This window comes from Silurus aristotelis (genome assembly GCF_946808225.1).
Source record: "Silurus aristotelis genome assembly, chromosome: 10".
Taxonomy (NCBI): domain Eukaryota; kingdom Metazoa; phylum Chordata; class Actinopteri; order Siluriformes; family Siluridae; genus Silurus; species Silurus aristotelis.
In genome coordinates this window covers 8,986,968-9,009,143 of record NC_139583.1, presented here as the reverse complement: position 1 = coordinate 9,009,143, position 22,176 = coordinate 8,986,968, and the positions used below count along the sequence as shown (strand labels likewise).

At 36.8% G+C, this 22,176-nt stretch overlaps 2 protein-coding genes across 5 annotated transcripts in view; one reads left to right on the top strand and one right to left on the bottom strand.

Moving 5' to 3' along the window:
- Positions 1–22,176, top strand: part of LOC310731884 (uncharacterized protein) — a 421,718-nt gene that overhangs the window by 318,516 nt on the left and 81,026 nt on the right. The gene's annotated exons all lie outside the window — the stretch shown is intronic.
- Positions 1–22,176, bottom strand: part of srgap1a (SLIT-ROBO Rho GTPase activating protein 1a) — an 84,024-nt gene that overhangs the window by 6,495 nt on the left and 55,353 nt on the right. For 2 of the 4 annotated variants that reach the window (XM_083551887.1, XM_083551886.1), the window contains exons 11-18: positions 20,626–20,653; positions 19,118–19,214; positions 16,802–16,862; positions 15,924–16,001; positions 15,451–15,585; positions 8,231–8,336; positions 7,808–8,032; positions 6,179–6,258 (exon numbers count right to left, since the gene is read on the bottom strand). In XM_083551887.1, the coding sequence (XP_083408013.1) occupies positions 6,179–6,258; positions 7,808–8,032; positions 8,231–8,336; positions 15,451–15,585; positions 15,924–16,001; positions 16,802–16,862; positions 19,118–19,214; positions 20,626–20,653 (810 nt within the window). Of the gene's footprint in view, positions 1–6,178; positions 6,259–7,807; positions 8,033–8,230; positions 8,337–15,450; positions 15,586–15,923; positions 16,002–16,801; positions 16,863–18,162; positions 18,197–19,117; positions 19,215–20,625; positions 20,654–22,176 lie in introns of all 4 variants that reach the window. The other 2 variants (XM_083551889.1, XM_083551888.1) reach the window with 1 other exon arrangement.

Below are 22,176 nucleotides of genomic sequence, written 5' to 3'. Positions count from 1 at the left end.
CCTATTCAAAAAAGAAAAGAAAAAACAAAAACAAAAGAGATACGTAGAATAACACAAAAAAAAAAAAAAAAACACCCATGAAATATTAAAAACCAGCAGCAATCATGAAACATTAAAACCCAACACTTTAACATAGGTGTACAGCATTGAAGCAGTGAAGCAGCTCAGCCAGTGAGTAAAATGGAGAGCTAAAAATAACCTCCATCCTTTATCTCCCAAACCCCATTAAGTCAGACAGGGGGTCCCTGAACGCCAGCTCCACTGCTGCTACCTACTTGCAGCACACCTTTACTATGAAATGTGTGCTTTGCAAGTACAATCTGAACAAACCAAACTGGCCTTTTTTTTTTAAAATGTACTATTAAAAACAAGAGCAGTCTCCAAACAGTGACCTATTATACTTTACATTTCTAATGCTTCACCAATGGAAGCATTGACTGTAATAATCAAAATGATTAAAGAAAGACAGTCATTATTATTGGACAGTATGGAAAAGTCTACAGGACATTCTGGCTAAACACTAATAAAGGTATAAACACTAAGTTTTTACATTACTACCAACAATAGTAAGACAAGATAAATATTAATACTAAATTATGAAACATTAACGAATATATTGGAATAAAAAGATTACTTGCAATGCTAAATCGATCATTCTTATTGGTCATTATGTGGTTATATTAGTGCTCTTGATACAGTGTCTATTGGAATAACTTATGGCAGATATTTGGCACATTGACTCAGGACTACACTTTGCTTCTGATCACCATCACTGTACCCCGCAACATTGTACATCTGCAATAAATGGACATTCGGTGCAACCCAGATGAGGATGGGTTCCCTCTTGAGTCTGGTTCCTCTCAAGGTTTCTTCCTTATGCCATCTCAGGGAGTTCTCATTGCCACATTCGCCACCGGCTTGCTCATCAGGAACAAACTTACACTTACAAAGAATATATTATTTTTTTAATATTTGTAAAGCTGCTTTGTTCATTGTTAAAAGCGCTATACAAATTAAAATGAATTAATTTTATAATGTGCAATAGCTGATGAAATGTTAAATATGTTAAAAAGGAGTCTCCAGCGTCACTTCTTTGTAAAGGGCAGAGGTAATAATGTATCGCATTTCAACAGGTAGGAAGTGTTTAATATTAACAATTCAGAAATGTTTTTTTACTTGAATAGAAATAAAATATGGTAAAATTAGCTACCAAACTATTAGTAAAACAATAAAGGGAACTAAGTTTTGTAGAGGTTTCACGATTTTATTTAATAAAATGTATCTGTCTTGTATAGGGAATTCATTATTTGTTAATTGTTATATATAAATTAACATTATAAATGTGTTTAAAAAAAATATAATAAGAAAATGAAAGTCTTTCACTACTAGAGCATTTCATATCACATCAAAAACATTCAGAAATAAAACTTATCATTGAATAAAAGCACAATTAATTTTCTGGTGCCTAGTTTTGCCTGGTGCCTAACGGAACAGCCATTAAATTGAAGCCGTCTCACAGAGACAGGGTAAAAAAATACCTCAATGACTGTCAGTACACAAAAATCAATTGGAGATGACAGGCAGGGATTTGCTTGGTCTGGATTAACAGGCATTGTCTCAGGCTGACAGCCGGTTAATAAAGGTGACAGCAGGGAGATCAATATTTTCATGTATTGTGCATACATCTGTTTCTCTGCTACTACTCTCAAAATATATTTATCACTATCTGTTTTTGTACATTAATTCAGAGTCTTCCGCTGCCTTAAAGCAATCAGGACTGAGGTAGGTGGAGCTGAGAACACAGTGCCAAAAGCTCAGCTCTACACAAAACAAAAACATGGCACTAAGGCAAATACATTTACTGGAAGAAAGGCTCAGTAACTGCAAGTACATCTGCCAGTATTCCACCTACCGAAGACACCAAATATAAAGATTGACCATCTGATACTTGCAGAAAAAAATGGACTAAATTGTTTCAAGTAGGGCAAAGAAATCTACGATTCAGCAGTTTCCACCAACCAAATATAACACGCTCCACTGCACTCACCACAACCTCCAGTCTCCAGATGGACTAGCGGGTGACCGAGGTGGAACTAATGACCCGTGCAGAGTAGTCCAAATAAGACACACAGCTCTGACTGTGACTCCAAACAGCACTCGCATTGTGTCTACTTACTGTAAATCAACACCAAGGACTATTGACCTCTCACCCACAGACATATTACTAACAGATGGAACATTAATGTATTGACAGGAGTAGAAAAATGGATAGTAAAGCTGTGTCTATAATGACTGCTGTATTGCATGTTCTCTATGCATGTGAGCATGGGACATATTCCAGCACTACATACACTAATAAAATTTTTGAGCTTTAAGACAAATGTTCCTGTAATTTACATAGTACAGTTCATTAAATATGTGGACACTGTTGCAGTTTGGTTAAGATGGAAATATAAATTAGTAGTCTTCAAATGAATATTAAAACTGGAACATAATTTTAACAGCTAACCTCCAGAAATAAAGCACTGTCTCAATTGAAGAAAATCAGACCACATTTACTATTTTGCATTGTTTTACTCATGCTATGTCATAACAGTTCCGATTTTTAGATATGAAGAAATGTGGAGAAAGTTCTAAGAACACTGATGTTCTTAGGAATTTTTCCTAAATGTTATTACAAGTATGAAGACACCTGCTTTTTCCAGCTATACATGGATCGTCCCCCACAAAGTTGAAGGCATGCAATTGTATAGGATGTCTTTGAATGTGGCAACATTGTAAAGAGTCAAATCTGTTCCAGTATGTATGGTTTACATAAGTTGGAGTGGAAGCTCTTGAGTGGCCTTCTACAGAGCTCTAACCCTATTGTACACTCCTTTACTAATACCCTTGTGGCACAAATCTCCACAAGCACAATCCAAAATCTAGTGGAACATCTTCCCAGAGGAGTGAAGGTTATTATAACAGTAACATTTATGACCTGGAGATGTAACTTGAATTCATATTTTGTCATTCTGACCATTTCTGTCTTCCAAAATCTTCCTAGAACAGAGGAGGTTATTTTAACCGTAAATTGGGATCAAATGTAGAATGAGATGTTCAAAATGCACAAAACTTATGGTCAGTTGTCCACAAAATTTGGTCCATTAAGTGTAAATATACAGGACATTCACAGAGTGAGATAAAAAAAAAAAAAAAAGGTATTTAAAGTGATATTTTATTATTGCAATATTGTTTTTGTTACTTGTGATCATTAAATAGTTATAACATCAGTGAAACCTAACACAATTAAAGAGTTACTGCTATAAATCTAATTTTTCATATTTAGTTTTTAATTTAATTCTCAGCTACTGATATCTGTTCTATTGTCTAACATCAATGATTAATCATTTCCTTTAGCCCATAATAACATATAAAACATTAAAATATAATGCTTAAAATCTTACTGTGCACATAACAGCCCAATGAGGAAGGTAGCTAAGACTGAGTGGTAACTAATACCAACAATCAAACCAAAGTGAATTTCTTTAAAGACAGACTAATAACACTGCTAGCAATTTCTATGTAATTGGGGTGGACCTAAGAGAGGTCTGTCAAGGAGAAGATCACAGTGGGGTTTAACAGTCTATGAAAACACTTTTGACGGTATGGGATGTGATATGAATGTGTTAGACCAGACCAAAAAACATCTGGAGCAATCATTAGAGCTGACAGTAATGAACTGGGATCTGTTAGTGTAAAGCTATGGGAACTGCTGGGAAAGTAATATGATGACATACACAATCAGCAGTCTGTGTGGGTTTTGGTGACTCTGACTATCTGACTCACAAGGTCTGAATAGGCAGCAAAATGAGACCAGGGCAAAACAATCCTTAGCGTAGTGAGGTGCTGTTTAAACAAGTTGATAAAGGCTGATGTTTGGAAGTGAAAAGCTTTATGAACAGATCTAATAAGGTTTTGGGTGCTGTTACAGTTGTCATGGAAATGAGATCTGTCTCTCTGGCAGTGTTTAGAGAAAAACCCTGACAGGATGCACGAACGATGTGGCACAATGGGAATGGACGTGGGCGGAGATGGGAAGTAATGAAGTCCAACTACTTTGTTACTGTACTTAAGTAGATTTTTCTGGTATCAGTATTTTGCTTCACTATTATTTTTCAGACAACTTTTTCCTTTCTACTTCTTACATTTTTAAACCAGACTCGTTTACTTTAGTTTTAATCTATTTGGTGACATGATCAATTTCTTTTCCATCAAATGATTTCTTGTCATTGTGCGGCTTTTTCAATCTACCACTGGTGTATCATTTCCTGGCTCTCACACACCACAGACGTAGGCTAGTTTTTAAAGCCAACAATAAGCAGCCAGAAAGCAACAAGAAGTGGATGAGACAGAGGAAGTCAGCAATGTAAACATTCCTGATCACCTGATCATCATCTTCATCTTTTCTCTGCTTGTGTTCTATATGGTGGTTGTTTAGCCTGGACACATTCATTAGATAACAAAATTTGAAATTAGCTTTACCAGCGTGACACTGGTAGAAACTGGTCGTTTTAACGGCTACTTTCTTACTAAATTTCATGTCGGAGCCCAAGCTTCTTCACTTTAACTTGAGGGAAAAAGTGTAACAGATTTGAACATATTTCGTTTTCTTATAAAAGCATCTGTACTTCTATTTGAGAGAAGGATGTAAATACTTTTGCCATCTCTGGACGTGGGTGCTTGAGAAGGGAGATGTTTAATGGAAAAAGTATAGATTCCTGTAATCTCTCATTAAAGGGCCTATTTGTCTGCTTTTGGCTTTTAAATATGCTTGTTCAGAAAAGCAGTGTCTTGCATTTAAAGCAAAAGTGCAATAAAAGTTCAGTTATAGAGATTTGACTGAGTGAGGGTTTGCTTAAGTTCTGGCAGGAATACATTTGCCATTGAAATGAAACTCACTTCAAATGACGCTTGAAAAATCAGCATTTAAACAACGCTACAATCACACATGATTCGCTGAGTGGATTAATAGAAAATCAGAGCAATAGATGACGTGCTTTTGAGGCGAGTATAAGTGGAGTTCAGTACAATGCTGGAACTCAGGAAACATGCCTGCTCGCTTTCAAGGGAACTGTTTTGGGTTTTGATTCTCTGGCAGCTGTTTCCTCTCAGCGTCTTTGAAGAACTACACATATAAGCAGGATAAAAGATGATCAAAATATCTCAAACCTGTTTTTTCCCTACATGAATCCTCTATCTGCAACCTCTATTCAATTAATTCAATTAATTAATAAAATAACTATATTATTGGGTTTTAATCTACCTGAGCCTCACTGTGAGCATTTTAATAAACTTGGAGATATATATATATATATATATATATAAAACTGGAAGCAATACAAATTCTCTGAAAAATGTAGTTGTAAACAAAAGCCCTACTGACACGTTGCTCAAGAAAAACCTCGGTCTTTTTGTGCTTTAGGAAGGACCTCACAGTACTGATAAAGTTTTCTGTTTACTGAGGCGAACATTTGTTAAGATTACAGTATGAACGGATGACCAATGCTTCATACTCTGCCCCCACTCCCAAGCAAGTTCATTATAAAAGGCAAGATTAGCCACAAAAGCTTGTGTGAACTCCGCTTAACCTTCCCATACTTTCAGGAAAAACTCGATTAGGATATACCCAAAGCCACAGCAACTAAAAATAGATGTTCTAATGAATCCCAGGGTTTGGAGATATACTGGGTCAGCCTGGTTAGTTTACACAGTTCAGGAAATGAGTACATGATATTGACTGAATACATGCTTGAATGACTCACAGGGACTTGACATTGATTTAGCATGCATCTTAAATTAATCTTCGGTAAGCGTTTTATCCTGCCCATGGTGGTGTAGGATTCGAAACATATTCTAGGAACACTGCACAGGAGGAAAGAATACACCCATTGTGCAATGCACACACGTGCACACGTTTACACACTGATGGTCAGTTTAGTCACCAATTCACCTATTAGCATGTTTTGTGGAAGGTGGAAGAACACCAGAGAATCCAGAAGAACATGAAGGAAAAGCAGTACCCACTAAACAAGCCAAATTAAGATTTCATTACCCTTATATCAGACACATTTTAGTTTACTGTTTATTTCAACCGCCATCCAATGAGCTTTAAGGACTAAATAAAAGACACACTTACCATCTTCACTGGTGTGTGTTTCTGCAACTCCGTCTTGGTCCACTTCCTCCAAGACTCCATGCTCACTAAAAGGACTCTCACTGCAGAGAAGACAGCAGCAGAGAGTTAGGTCACTAGCCGAAAGAATCCCTGAAACAATTGAACAAGATGCTCTTAAACAGATGAGGTTTCAGATAAGTCCTGTGCCAAGCAAGCACCAGGGGGCACTGCAGCCAACCAGCTAAGCAGTTCAAAAACCAAGATAAAATGTCACCCTAAAATATATTACGTAGTAAGGAAATTTCAAATGGAATCAAGAAATCACCTCAAATGAACTAGGGGACCCAAACCTGTTCCAGCAGTCCCCCACCATTTAGCTCTATGAAGTGAGTGGCCTGAAATAGAGCTCTGACCTCAACCCTATAGAACACCTTGGGAATTAATTGGAATGCTGACAGCACCCCAGATATCCCCCATCTACATCATTACATGACTTTACTAACATCCCTGTGGCTGAATGAGCACAAATCTCCACAAGCAGACTCCAAAATCTAGTGGAACATCTTCCCAGAAGAGTGAAGGTTTTTGTAACAATTACACTTAGAAACTGTAACTTGAACTCATAATTTGTCATTTTGTTCATAATAACAGGGTTAAGCGGTGTCTTCATTTTGTATAATGAGTGTTAAAACTTTTGCAATAAAAATGTTAGTGTGTCAGAAACTATTTAATTCGGATTATAGAATCAGTGTTCAATGATAAAACTGGGTATCCAGCTAAACTAGTTCATCTATTTTAGGCCAATTCTCCCCTGAATCCAACAGAATATCTGACATAAATATAAAAGATTTGGTGTGTGTGTGTGTGTGTGTGTGTGTGTGTGTGTGTGTGTGTGTGTGTGTGTGTGTGTGTGGCGGGGGCTTGAGTTGAGGTGTGTGGGTTTTTTTAAGATTACAAAGAGATATGCTTTCCTCTCTCACATACTTCCAAAACACACACACACACACACACACACACACACACACACACACACACACACACACACACACACACACACACACACACACACACAATCTGTGGGATCTCACGAAGGACATTACGGTTTCCTCTACTGCTCCCAAAGGCACATAGGAATTACCATCTTTTTGTTTCTAAGTATTTCTCACTTTAATGACTGTAATTTTCAGGAAGAATTTGGCCTGTCTCACCTCACTGAAGCAACCATGTGAACCGCTCACAACAAAAGAGTCCTGTCTCGTCAAAAAGCTCTTACTACAGACACCTCATTTTATCTAATTACCCACACAGACTTTGGAGCACATGGCCTGCTGAGCTTCTCCTCTTTCTTTCTCTCTTTCTCTCTCTCTCTCTCACACTCAAAACCCGACACTCATACAACCGACTCCTCAACCCAGTTCTTACAAAGACCTCCGGCTCTGGGCCTGATTCAAACTCTTGTAATCCTAAAAAACACACTTGTGAAGGATGTGTTAAAAATTAGCTTTGAAAAATGTTATGTTTCATACCCTACACACACACACAACACAAAAATCTGAATGTAATTTAAACCTCTAAGCCATTCCATGCTCCATCCTTTGAAATCTTTACAGTGCCTAAGAAACACACAGTTTTAGCCCGAGTATCTCTTACCAGTAGTCTCCTCCAGCCATGCATTTCTCGTACACGGGACCATCAAGCTCCTTAGTGTCAGGAAAGATGGTCTCATGGTGGATGATGATGGTCTTGATGACCTCGTTGACGTGGGCTTGGCAAGACACTTGGTCCTGGGTGTCAGGAGTGGGCATGAGGGTGGGGCCGAAACAAATGGCCAGGTTGTAAGGGTCCATCATGTTTTCATCACTGTACTGAGACAGACTGCGAATGCACAGTGGGGAAAAAGTGTATAGAGTGAGAATTAGGGCAAGCATTAACTACACAACTATCTCTACTACTTAAGGCTATTTCTGAGGGACAGCCTGTTGTGAGTTAAAAAAAATACATGTTCTATGAGGCTGCAGTACATGTACACATACTTAGTGTGTGTGTATTAGATGAGAGTGTGTATTCACTTACTGGTTGAGGAACGCAAACAGGTAGCGCATGACTATGAGGACAGATCTGGGGACTGTGAGAAGGATCTTGCGAATGTACAGGGCTCGCTCATACAGGTTTTCTATTCCTGAGAGACAAGAAAGAAAGAAAGAAAGAAAGAAAGAAAGAAAGAAAGAAAGAAAGAAAGAAAGAAAGAAAGAAAGAAAGAAAGAAAGAAAGAAAGAAAGAAAGAAAGAAAGAAAGAAAGAAAGAAAGAAAGAAAGAAAGAAAGAAAGAAAGAAAGGAATCATAGCAGATGGAAGTGTTATTTTAGTTATCAGCACTGACATGTATGAATGGTTTGTTATATTCAGATATTAGGGGTGCGTTATTTTAGTTACATACCACAGTCACAAAAAGTGTTTTAGTGGTAACAGAATGATATACTAAACTCATAGTATAACCTACTGTATAAAGCAAATGTTTTAGTTCTTTAGTCTGCTTCTTTATGATACACAGTAGGAAATGAAGAGCATTGGTTGAAAACAGCGAACATATTTCAACTGCATTTACTTTTGAAGGTATCCTGAAAATAGTTTCAAAAGTGGTATCAATTCTACAAAAGCATTGTTGAATTCTTATATGATTGGTCTTTTTGAAGAGTTTTTATAACAGCATCTTTAACAGCATTTATAGAAATACTACATGTGCATTGTATGTATACATCTACTAACAGTTTATTCAGAGACACTAGATCTTTTTAACAAGTAAAATAAGATATTTATTAATATGATGAAGTTTTCTGTTGCAACATGTTTTTTGAACATTTACAAGAGTTTCCTGTGTCAGAGCTGGAAGTTTTTCACCACTGGAAGGAAGAATTTAGGAAAAATGTGTGTTTTCCTGATTTCTCAGTCAAATGTATGTAAGGGAATGCTGTTGTAACTGAAGTGATAACAGAAATTAATCTGTTTTATAGATATTCCACTGAATGTAACCAAAATAGTATTAAAAAAACGACATGTTTAATAAAGAAAAAGCATCTGATGGTATAAAAGCAATAAAACACTTTGAAACATGCTGTTATAGGAAACAGCATGGTAAAGTATCATGACTGATGATGATATTATGACCATTCAGTATTCCTCTTTCAACAACACAATCTAATCTATAAAAACAAAATCCAAACAAATCAGCTGTAAATTATTTACCCTGATGCATCCTAGACAGGCTAAAGCCATCTGGTATTCTTTTGTAGGTTTCAGGTAATAAAATATCCACTGAGCGTTATTCTCAGCAGCATGCGGTCACAAGAATTCACACTGCAACTCGCCCTGAATCCTGATCTCATTACAGAAGATATCCTGGCATTTAAATAATACACTTCCGACAAAACAAATAATATCCATGAAAATGGGAGGGAGAAGGACAAAGAGACGCTCAATCACACTCTTAGTCCTTCCTGTTATAGTGAACGGCACAACATTCACGTAAAATTATTTAGTCCTTGTCCTAAAATGTGTCAGCCATGGCACATCAGCAGCTCTGCATATCTAATGCCAGCTCTCTATCTGAACATGCCCACTCACACCTGCTATAAATAAAGTGGGATGAGATTTCTGATCGGGTCGTTATGCTACCTTCGTTGAATCGGACCCGGCAGTGCAGATGTATATGATACGTACACAGCAAAAACTGCGTATGGTATAAAATGTTATCGAAATGACCATTATTCTTAATTCTAGCTGAGTTTGGTGAAAAATGTGAACGTGGTGCAGTTTCACTGTTGGATTATGTGCAGTGGAATTTGACTGGTTTCAATTACCACGCATGCTGAACACTATTAAAACGCACTCGGCTGACTGTAACTAAATCCCACCTCCAGCTCAGCATGCTTGAATTTTTGCCTTGTCACACACTTTCATCCTAATGTACAGATGCAAAGAACGCCCATTTTGGAGATCAATGTTTATCATTTGCTTTTAGACAGACACAATCTAACATGTACTTTCAACTTACTGATGCTAAAGATCAACAATACAAATTGCAGCTAATAATTCAATACTGGAAAATTGTATAATTTTTCAATATATTTGTATATAATTTTTCTTTAAAATATGTTTTTTGGAAAATAATGAACAATGAAACTACTTTTAAAACCATGCCTCTAAAACCAATTCTTAAAATTTTTTTATTTTCATATTTAGAAAATCAGTGTAAGTAATGGAATGTCTAGAGGAATGAGAATTACAGCGTTTATCACAATTGAATATCTATACATACAAACATTCTTTTTTGGAGGGATTTTTCAAAACATCATGAAATAAAATTCTAGACCAATGAAAGCAGTCTACATTCATAATTATTGATGTATAAGTTTGACCCAAATTGGTAATTTACTTTAGATATTTACTTCCTTATCTGGCATTGGGTACCAATTTTTATTTAAGATATTGATTGAATGCTTCATTCAATCTTACTGGATTCTATTATATCTTTTTAACAGCTTTATTAAGGAGAGAGTTTTCAGTTTTAGTATTCTAGATCAGAAATAGGTAGTCAAGTAATAGTTCAGAGTTAGAGGATGATGCCTTGTGTGGGTTTTTAATAATATTCATTAATATTTTCCAATCATTTTCTATTAAGTAGGCACTGAGGGAATGACTATGTTTGAAGTGATCTAGCTGGTTTCATGGACAGTCCACACATTAAATAAAACTTATAAAAAGTAAAGTATGACATGTCTATCCATGAAATAAAAATTAATGTGATTTTATACCAAATTGCTTGAATATAAGAAGAATAAATAATGTTAATAACATCAATTAACACTGTTTTATTCCTCAATTTTTCCATAAAGCTTTGAAACTAGTTTGTGTTTTTCTACACTGGTTGTTAACCATGTAATACTGCTCAGGAAATGGGACATTTGTCTCAAAATTACTTCCCTGCACAACAATAAAAATTGTATTCCAGCCATATGTGGCTCTTCCCCAAACTGTTAACACAATGTTGGAGGTGCAGAATTGTATAGGATGTCTTTGGATGAGGTAAGCATTCAATTTTCCCTTTACCTTAACTAAGAGACCCAAAGTTGTTCAAGCACTGACAATGTTTCTGTGCACATGGAGAGATCCATGAAGACTAGGGCTGCATCTAACGATTATTTTTATAATCGGTTAATCGGACGATTATTTTCTCTCTCTATTCGATTTTTCAGATTTACAAAACTACTTGTTTTTTTATTATTATTATTATTATTATTATTTATAATTATTTAAAACCCTAATGCAGGGTATTTAAGTATAAAAGTGTACTTAAAAAAAAAATACCACATATTGAGTTTAACTATATTTAGTTTAGACATTTTAAAGCTTATAGTAGCTGCTTGTTACGGACTGCATAGGGATTTTCTCCTTTGAACAAATTCACTCATGCTGGGTCGTTACATACTGTAAAAAAAAAAACAGCATTTGAGTATGTAAGGTGAATATTTAATTTATATTTGACAACCATGCTTAAAATAATCAATATAATCTATTGTTTTGACAATTTTCTGTTGGAAAATAAAATACACAGACATTTTGTTCAGTGGTGAAGATATAAGCATTTAAAATATATAATTAATTAAATGTTGTATAATAATTCAATGATATATGCATAAATGAAATATACAAACACTGAAAACAAGCATATGAACGTAGTAAAGCCGCAGTAAACAAATACGTTTCTGTTGTAGATAAACGCTATAAAAAGAAAATGGAACGGAGAAACCCAGCGAGCTAACAGGCTCAATTAAAAAGAAGAAAAAAATATGCATTGGTGTATAAATGCATAATCATTTGCTGAAAACCACAACAGTGACTAAAAATTTAATCGTTTACTGCTGCTGTTATTTGGTGCTTTTAGATTTCGTGTTTGTTTGCACCGTTTTAATTGAATCCATCACTACATCGCGAGTGAGCTGATTGCGCAGCCTGATACACGCGAGTCACAACAGAATAGATCCAGTGCGACTCTCCCGAAGTTACAAACAGTTTACACAATAGTACTTTATTAAACTATACCATTTTTACATGATGAGGATTCTACAGTTTTTAGTTACCATGCTGAAGTTTCGCCTTCATCCGTGACACTTTTTGCGTGCTCGTGCCCCACTGTGGTACTTCCATCCCACACAAAATCAGCTTTGCATAACTTGCAGGTCTTCTTTGTTGCATTTAATATAAAATGCTCCCATGACTTGGAAAACTTAAACTGCACACTTTTCCTGCTGCTGGTTGACCCTGTACTCTGACATTTCGCAGGCGGGTGTGTCATCTTCCAGATACGCTAAACTGTAACTTGAGCAGCCAAACTACTCGATAATGGCACTAATTGACAACAAATTTCATTATCGATTATTATCGTTGCAGTCCAAATGAAGACGTGGTTTACTTGGGTTGGAGTGGAAGATCTTTAGTGGCCTGCTACAGCACTGCCCTTAACCCCCAATCAACACCTTTGAGATGAATTGGAACCATTTCTGCACCCCAGGCCTCCTCACCCTACATCAGTACCTGACTTTACTAACACCCTTCTGGATAAGTAGCTAAGTGTGGAATGGAATGTTCAAAAAGCATATACAAATCTTATGTTCAGGTGTCCATAAACATTTATTCATATGCTTCACATGTCCAAAATTTACAAAGCTGATTATTAGAGCAGAGAATGAAGGTCTGGTATTGGAGGTCCGGAATTCTTTATTAAAGCAACTTTGGGTTTAACTGGCAAACTAGCGGCTATAAAAATCTGTCAAACAGGATGTTTCACTTTTTACAGCTCTGAGGTAAATAATAGAGTTTGTCTCTATAAACGCCTGCTGACTCAGCAAGCACTTCGCTGTGGTGCTATGATGGAGGATTACAAGGCACAAGATGTGCACAACTTCTGTTCCTGCCACACACATAGAGTGCAAGCATGCACGCACACACACAGCCCACGCACCCACACACACACCAAGGGGATCTGTGCTCAAACCCAAATCTGCCCCTGCAGATCCTTTTATCCGCTCATATTTGCTTAAAATAGCCATGTCACGCTAAAAAAAAAGCCTCCCCCTGCTGTGCCTTCTGAGAGATGGGCTTTTGGGAATTCGCCATGCCACATTACTTTGTCTTACACGTGCCTGCGTGTCCGACTTGCATATTTCAAAATGAGAGACACACCAGCTGGAGCCTGAAGCTACTCAACAGACTCTAAACTTTGCCACGGCCATCATTGCAACAACTCAGACTGGATATATTTAGAGTGGAAAGAGCAAGGAATTTAAATTAGCTAAGAGAGCTGAGCTGTGTGTGTCTGTACGTGAGTTACGGGCGAGAGAGAGAGAGAGAGAGAGAGAGAGAGAGAGAGAGAGAGAGAGAGAGAGAGAGAGAGAGAGAGAGAGAGAGAGAGAGAAAAGCTGAAACAGGCTGAAAGTTAAACACTGCAACACAGAGTTTCTTTTCTCAGTGCTCTGAATGGATTCATAATTGCACAAGAAAATAAAAAGAATAAATTACAGAGCATGGGATTAAGAAAACGAAGGAACGAGTGAATGATTGTCAAGAGAGAAATGTGGCACGCAGCTGCCCGAGTTACAGGCCAGCGCTCTGACAGCAGGGGTAAGAGATCGAGTGTGTGTAAACAGCAGGGAATCCCTATCAAACCCTAACTGTCTGAGCAGCCTACACAGAGACTCCTACTTTACTGCAGGCATCCTGTTTCACAACCACACACACGTCCTAACCAACAAACTTTCTCTCACATGCACACACACTTACAAATACCCATTAACTCATTTCCACTTCGTCCATTAAACATCTCTTTATGCTCCAACACAGTTTCCCTTGCACTAAATAATGCTGAAATCAATCGGAGGAATAAAAACGCTCTGATAATGATCAAGCAAAACTGTCTAAAACCAGCAGCCTGACAATGTACCATTCACTCCGGTACAAAGCCGAGATGATGTGGTTATGTGTCACGGCATGGATGGACACACTGCTGCATAGTGAAGCTGCCAGGGATAGCCCAGGGCTATAGATCTGTATTAAATACGACCACTGTTACTGCTTTACTGATGTGCTAATGGCCTTTATTCATGAAAAGCTTCACTATGAGAACACAAGACCGACAGTCTAGGAATGAATAATGGTCTTCAACATTGAGATGATACAGTACAGACTGCACACAAACACCTAGGTTAGCTTATACCACTCATCATATATAAATAAAAAATTAGGTATTATCATTCAATAATTAGGATCCATTCATTCAATGTTCACATTTGCTTTATCCTTCGCAAGTCTGTGACTGAGCCTGAGCTGATCTGTGATACACAATTAAAGCAACCAAACCAATAGTAGACAGTAACTAAAGCACAGGTTCAAATAATGTTTACATTTAAATGATTTCAACAAAAATATCTTTTCTATCAAATGACAGCAAGTAAGGAGGATTCTGGTTAGTGCCAAATCTATACTAGACAGTAACACGCGCAAGTAAGAATTATTCTTACATTTTTGTTAATAACATAATTAATGTTTAATAATTAATTGTTCTTTTTTCTGATACTGAAACAGAAATTGAAAGCATGTGAATCATGAAATGTATTAAATGTAAGTGAGGAAATAAACATAAATAAGAGTCAAGGTCGTTAAAAAAAAAAAAAAAAAAAAAAAAAAAAAAAAAAAAAAAAAAAAAGAATTAAAAACAAATCTTTGGTTATATAAAATTATGTATAGATCCAGAAAAATGTTTTCCAATTTCCATTTTTACCATTTGGTAAAGCGTCAGATCAAATAAATTCATTAATAACATGTTTTGTCTGATAGCAATCCTTGGACAGTGCCTTTCTTTGTTTTAACATTTTTATTCTTAAAAGTTAAATCTTAAAAGGTTAGTTTAAACAAATTGCATCATCTTGAACTTAAAAGGTTGACGCCTCTATAGGTTTTTAATAATGTACTGAGAGGAAACCAAACCAGCCTGCCTAAACCTGTGTGTGTGTGTGTGTGTGTGTGTGTTTGTGTGTGTGTGTGTGTGTGTGTGTGTTTGTGTGTGTGTGTGTGTGTGTGTGTTTGTGTGTGTGAGTGTGTGTGTCTGGCTGCACTGGCTCGGAGTTAAATTGAGATTGGCCGTTTAATTTCTTTTTGCTAACCCACAAATGTTTTCTAATGTCCGGCAAAAACGTTTGTATAGTCTGCAAATTCTGTGCATGTCTATTTGTGTGCACTTACTGATACAGGAGATGAGGTCATTAAACCTCTCCTTTGGAAAGAGGGGGTTCTCCAGACCTCGGAAGTAGAGTTTGAGAACTCCTGCCACAGAGTTGATATCATGGTTATCCTCATCATCTGTCAGAGGGTCGTTACCTGGGGGACACAGATACGTAAATAAACCTATATTCCACAATCTAGAGTTAATATTCAGACATAAACCCTGCCATACTGAAAAAATACAGGAACCCTGCTTTTATAAGGTCAAGGCTTGAGGTGATCTCAGGTGAAAAGTGTGACAACATGGAAACTGCCACAAGCACGACTACACTATTCATGCACAAATAAATACATATATTAGAGACTGTAATCATCATTTGCAGTATAAACTCAGCATGCAAGTCAGAGCAGAGAAGAGTCTCAACGATTATGTAACAGTCACTCCTCATTAATATATTAGAAGCCATACACTGTGACAACATTTCACCACCCACCTCTCTCAAATGAATTCTTAATATCGTTGACTTCAACTTGAGAGCCAGATACACGGAATATGCCTTGATGCTGAAGACCTGTGGTGAAAAGAAGGAGAGAGAAAGAGAGAGAAATAAAGAGAAGCAGAAAGAGAAAAGTGTATAAGCTATACACAAAAACATAAAATGGCGAAATGACTAACTGAACTAACATGGGACTACACTCGGACACATTTTTTTCTGGATTTTCCTCAGATTTTTCCTCAGTTTGTTCTTACCAACTCCAATCCACTAACAAACATCACATGAGAGCAACCGAGGAGGATTATGGTTAGTACTTACTTCCTCCAAGACATGTGAAGCCAGCCACTGTTTCTGTAAAATCTGCTTTTTATACTGGGTAACAGTTTGGCATAAGACACGAAGGACATGTTGTCTGCCCTCTTCCACATACCTGCCCATGAATGTCATATGGGGCAGAGGATGCCATTCTGAAGATGCCATAGCTATCCCCAAAACGATGGCATCAATTAAACTGAAAATCTCAGAATGATTGGGTGAATGCAGGCTCTGCTACGACTAAAGTGTCAAACTGTTTCAAATATATAGGCTTTTTTTTGCTGGGAGTTTAAAACATATTCCGTCATAACACACAGAGCTACAACCAAACTGCAGACATTGTCTAAACCTTTGCTGGAGCCAGTTTGCAAAAATAGTAGGCAATAAAGCTAAAAAAAATAAAAAATTAAAATAAAAAATAAATAAAAAAAAAAGCCGGACCAAAAGCTTTAGAGTAAACATCCTCTCAGACCTGTCATCATATTGCAGTGACAACAATCACTATTTTGCACCATATAATTGTGTAGAAGTAGTCAGGATATAACTAAAATATAGCTTACCATAAAGATTGATGAATCGAATGCAGCTCTCTACAATTCGTGGAATAACTTGGCCAGAGTCCTTTTGAAAGAAAATCTATACTGATGAAATACTCACAATTTTTTTTTTTACATAAACCAAGCAAAACATTGCATTTACTTGAATCCATAACACATGCTGTTTGTTTTAAGTATGTTAGTACATGAGAGAAGTGATTACAGACCCAGCGGGGATTTTCTAGCTTTAAATAAAATTTTCACCTCCAATAATGAATACAAGCGATGAACAAAATCTAATTTTACACCTCATTGGGCACAGTAAAAGTTTGAGTTAAGCCATTCGACTGGACAACATAGAAAATGTCTGAGTGTGTTCTTCACTGGGAAGGTCATCTCTGTTGCAGGGTAAAATACTCAATCTGTCTCTTGGCTGAAGTTGGCACTGTTAGCTCCAATCTTGGCACAATTCTTTAAATGCTTTTAATAAGGATAATGTACAGAGAGTGGATGTATATATGGACAGGCTAGCTAGAGACCAGCTACTCTCAGCCAGCTAAAAAAAAAACCTAAATTTATAATATATAATAAATAAACTGGGATATGACCACATTTTAGACTAATTTATGCAAATTTTGATCTGGATCTCCTGGCTTGAGAATCACAATGGAAAATTTTGTGTGTCAGTAAACCATTTGGATTTAATTTCAACACTCAATGCTCAAGCTAATCTGATACAAATTTGAGATCGTTTCCATATTTCAAACAATCATTCAATTATGTTCTTTCCTGTCACTAATAGTATCCCAAAACACTGATATTCTCATATATAATTTGTTAAAATGGTTTTCTATATCCCACTGATTTTCTACCCGATAGCCAACAGCAAACTTATTTAGCTAAGGTGAACTTTTCAAGCTTTCAGTACAATAGAACATGTAAGTCATAGTGCAGTCAAATAAATAAGCTAAGACATCAAAATCTTTGGAAGGAAACAAATTTTTGACTTTGCTAGTACCTCTTAGAGACCTGCTTGTTTAAACCGGGATGATTTTCAATAACAATAGATTTAATATTAAAGATTGAGTAGAATTAGTTTTTCTGTTTGTCCAAAAACCTATAACAAAAAATTTGTACTGCAGGACTTTACAGGTTCACCAGAGATTCTATAATATGCTATTAGACATTACTATAAAGTGACAGAATTTGTACTATATACAGTGAATAAATTAAGCTTTGGATACACAGTGGGTCTGTAAAGGTTCAATTGCTCTTCTCTCTCTGTTAGCAAAGTGCACAAGAATACATAATCTAAACATTTTTAGGTTTGCAAAAAAAAGGGTGAGAGGCAGCATAAGCCAGTTACAGCATGACAGATGCTCTACCTGATGCCGGGTGTGAGAGTTCCGCCGTCCACGGCTACGAGCAAAGAACAGAGTAAAAACATAGAAGAGAGAGAAACAGAAAAAGTAAACCAGTTACTCCCAGCACTACAAGCCACCAATAACAGCCCACATATTATTACCAGTCTGCCACTGTACTACAGAGTCAGCTTTACAGAGAGAACATAGGGCGCACACACACACACACACACACACACACACACACACACACACACATACACCCTTTTTCCATCACCGTAGTATAAGTGTTGTAACCTGTAAAGCAGGCTCTTGGCTAATCAGTCACTTCAGTTCCAATCACTAACACTCAACCCTTAAATTCATGATTATTATACAATCATAAATAAAAAGAAAAAGCAACTGTGAATCTGTGGTCCCAGTAAAAAAGAAAAGTTTTTATACAGAAATGAAGAGCTATAAACTCAGAACAAGTGACAAGAACAAGTAATAAAACATGTCACTTTAACATAATTGTCTACTGTGTTCAGATCTCTGGAGGTTCCCCAATCCAGATAGAAATTTAGCTAAACTTTTACTTATCATTTTTACACTGGGAATCCTTACACTCTGATTAAGTCATAAATTAGCCAGCAAATCCATTAGCAAAACGGATCGCTACCTCCCAGAATCCGTACTGGCTAATAATGCAGAATTGTTTAAGTACAAAAAAAACGGGGTAACACATACACATACATACATACACACACACACACACACACACACACACACACACACACACACACACACACACACACACACACACACACACACACACACACACACACACATATAGCCCCATATTTCTCTTGTCTGTGAAGACTGAGTTCACAGGTTAAACAGACAGACTAATAATCTCAGGAAAAGATAAGGCTGAAGAATGTTACTGGCTCATTAGATCATAGCATGTGCATTTTCTTTTATCTGCTATGTTTTGTACCTTTAAAAAGGCCTCCAAATTGCCATTAAATAGCTTTATGTTAAAAACTGAGCGAGGTCTGTACCTCCAGTGTGGTTTAGGAGGAAGATTTGGAGGTCTATGAAAAAAAAATATGTTTGTACACACAAACAAATAATAATAATAATTTAAAAAAAACCCATAAAGATGATATTTTCCTTTGCTCATATACATTTAATTGCATGACTGCAGACTGCAACTTCCCATTGTGCTTCTCAGAAAGCACAGTGTGGGGCAGCATGTAATCTGTCATATGACCTTTTAAAATGCTGATGCTGATGCAGATTAGACTCAACTACACAGCTAATATTACATCAAACTCAGTAATCAGCACTGCCAGGCCTGCCAGAGAAAAGCTCAGTGCTCAGAATGAGTGTGCTGTCACGGATACGACATTGAACGTTTGAGCAATGGGTGAATTTGTCCTTGAATCGGGGCGTAGAAAAAAACTCAAAAAATGGCTGGAACAGATCCTATTCAGGAATTTCCTAATGTGCCAGAAAAGTGGGGTAGGATGAATGGGATTTGAATCTTTCCATGCCACTAACCTAATAAATTTCTGCTGCAATCATCACTGTGTTTTTGCTATAACAATCAGGCAAACCGTAACCATCTAAACATCTCATAATCCTGTGTATTTAGACTTCTCTCTTCTGGGTATTTAATCGGACTGAGGGGAACATTTTGACCACAGTGACAACGTTTTTAAATCAGAGCTCATCTCTTGATTAAATCGCCTTTGTAAGATACACTTAATCTTATTTGCATGTCTGTACTGCATATATTTGTTTTAATGATACTTGATTTAATTTGATGAATTACTTACTCAGAGATTCATGTATTTAAGACCATACAGTTGTTTTTTTTCTAATGGATTATTGGGTTATCAATTTTTATCCCACTATATTATTTATATCCTATTCATTCATATTTATTAACCAACTATAACATAGACTGTTGTATGAAACTTAAAAAAAACATCAAAACTTTAAAGAAGCATTTCCTTCCTAAGAGTGCATACATACATTTAATTGAGCTATTCATCTACCTATGAAGATCACAGTATCATCTAAGGATTCACGTTTCACCTTTAATGCATTAAACAACTGTAACGTTTTCAATAGATCACAAACTGTGGAAACTTTCTCTTTTTTGGTGCAGTTTAATCAGTTTCTTTAAAAAGAATATCTAAAAGCTACAAAATAACCACTTTGATCCTGCAATCTATTAAGTGTATAATTGCATTACACAATTTAATATTGTAAAAAAAAGCAATGCATGCACCAATCAAAAAAAACCAATGCTACATTCAACAACATCTATGAAGAAAACTGAACACCCCTCTACAGGTGCAGCTGTCTCAGTTATAACCTTGAAATCAATAGTTTACAGATTGAAAAAAGCTATTTCCCCTTGCAACACATTGTCTTTTAATATGTTCTTGGAAAGACTGCACTTAGACTCTCATATTCAGTCAAAAATGAGTTTACCTTGTAGTCATGTACTCTGCTCGGTGACCTAGACGAAGAGGACAGACACAGAAAAGACAGACAGACACACAAAAAAGGAAACAGGAACAGAGAGGGGAAAAAAACATGATTAGAATGATTTGGCTGTCAAAGACCCTGTGGAGCACATGCAATGTAGCATCTGGTTTAGAATTGGGTGCAAACATCCATCAACTTCGTACTGAGTCGCTTTCAAATGAAAAAAGTTAGAGAAGAGTGTGAAGAAAACCTATTTTGGGGCAGTGGTGGATCAGTCGTTAAGGCACTGGGTTACTGATCAGAAGGTTGGGGGTTCAAGCCCCGGTATAGCCAAGCTGCAACTCTTGGGCCCTTGAGCAAGGCCCTTAACCCTCTGTGCTCCAGGAGCGCCATATCATGGCCGACCCTGCGCTCTGACCCCAGTTTCCGAGCAAGCTGGGATATGCGAAGAACAAATTTCACTGTGCTCTAATGTATATTTGACAAATAAAGGCTATTCTATTCTTCTATTCTATTTCACTCATCACCACGATCTGAAGCCTTATAATCTGTGTCTGCCTTCTCAAGTTGCAGACAGATGCAGGTTGAGACTGGACAGTGAAGATTGAACATATCTCCACTGACAGCCCCATAGAGCCCACACACACCTCATACCGGCGAACATCTGCAGCTGTGATTATATTAAATGCGTTCCAGGGCAGTCAGGCATGCCAGCACTGACAGGTGAGTGTGTCCTGGAGTGCTGATCATTATTGCTGATCACAAAAGGCAGTGTTAATGAAACTCGCCGCCATTTGTTACAGAATATGATTGAATGACGCTGTCATTTAGTTTGTAGAAACTACCGGTATGACAATACTACAATATGGCAAAATGAAAACACTGACAAATGGTATAACTCGTAAAATAATTATAAAAACATCTCATTGCATTTATCCTCAATAAACATGTCAAGCTTTATGAATGTGTTTATTGCGAGGCCTTTATGTCCTCATGCAAATCACAGCTAGCACTAAAATGACTAGCAAATTCGTAGATTCGTTAAGATAGCTAACGGGTGTGTAAGTATATATATCGCATATTCTCACAGGTAGAACTGGGGTTTAGCACAGAGATTTTGAGGTTAAAATCCTCCCAGCTTCATACCTCTAACATCCTACATTGGAATTTTAAGAAATATCCAGCTTTTATTTTTTTGTTTATTTCTCTCTCTCTCTCTCTCTCTCTCTCTCTCTCTCTCTCTCTCTCTCTCTCTCTCTAAATAAAACATATATATATATATATATATATATATATATATATATATATATATATACACATACATATATACACATACATACACACACACACACACACACACACACACACACACACACACACACACACACACACACACACACGTTCAAATTGCTCAGAAACTCCACAGATCATAAGACTATTGCTAGCTAGACAGTTCCAGAATAAATAGACTAAAACAGAAAACGGTTTCTAGCTAGGGTCTGAGAGCAGGGTCAACAATGACATGGCTGTCTCTGGCAAATAAGCATGTGTGAA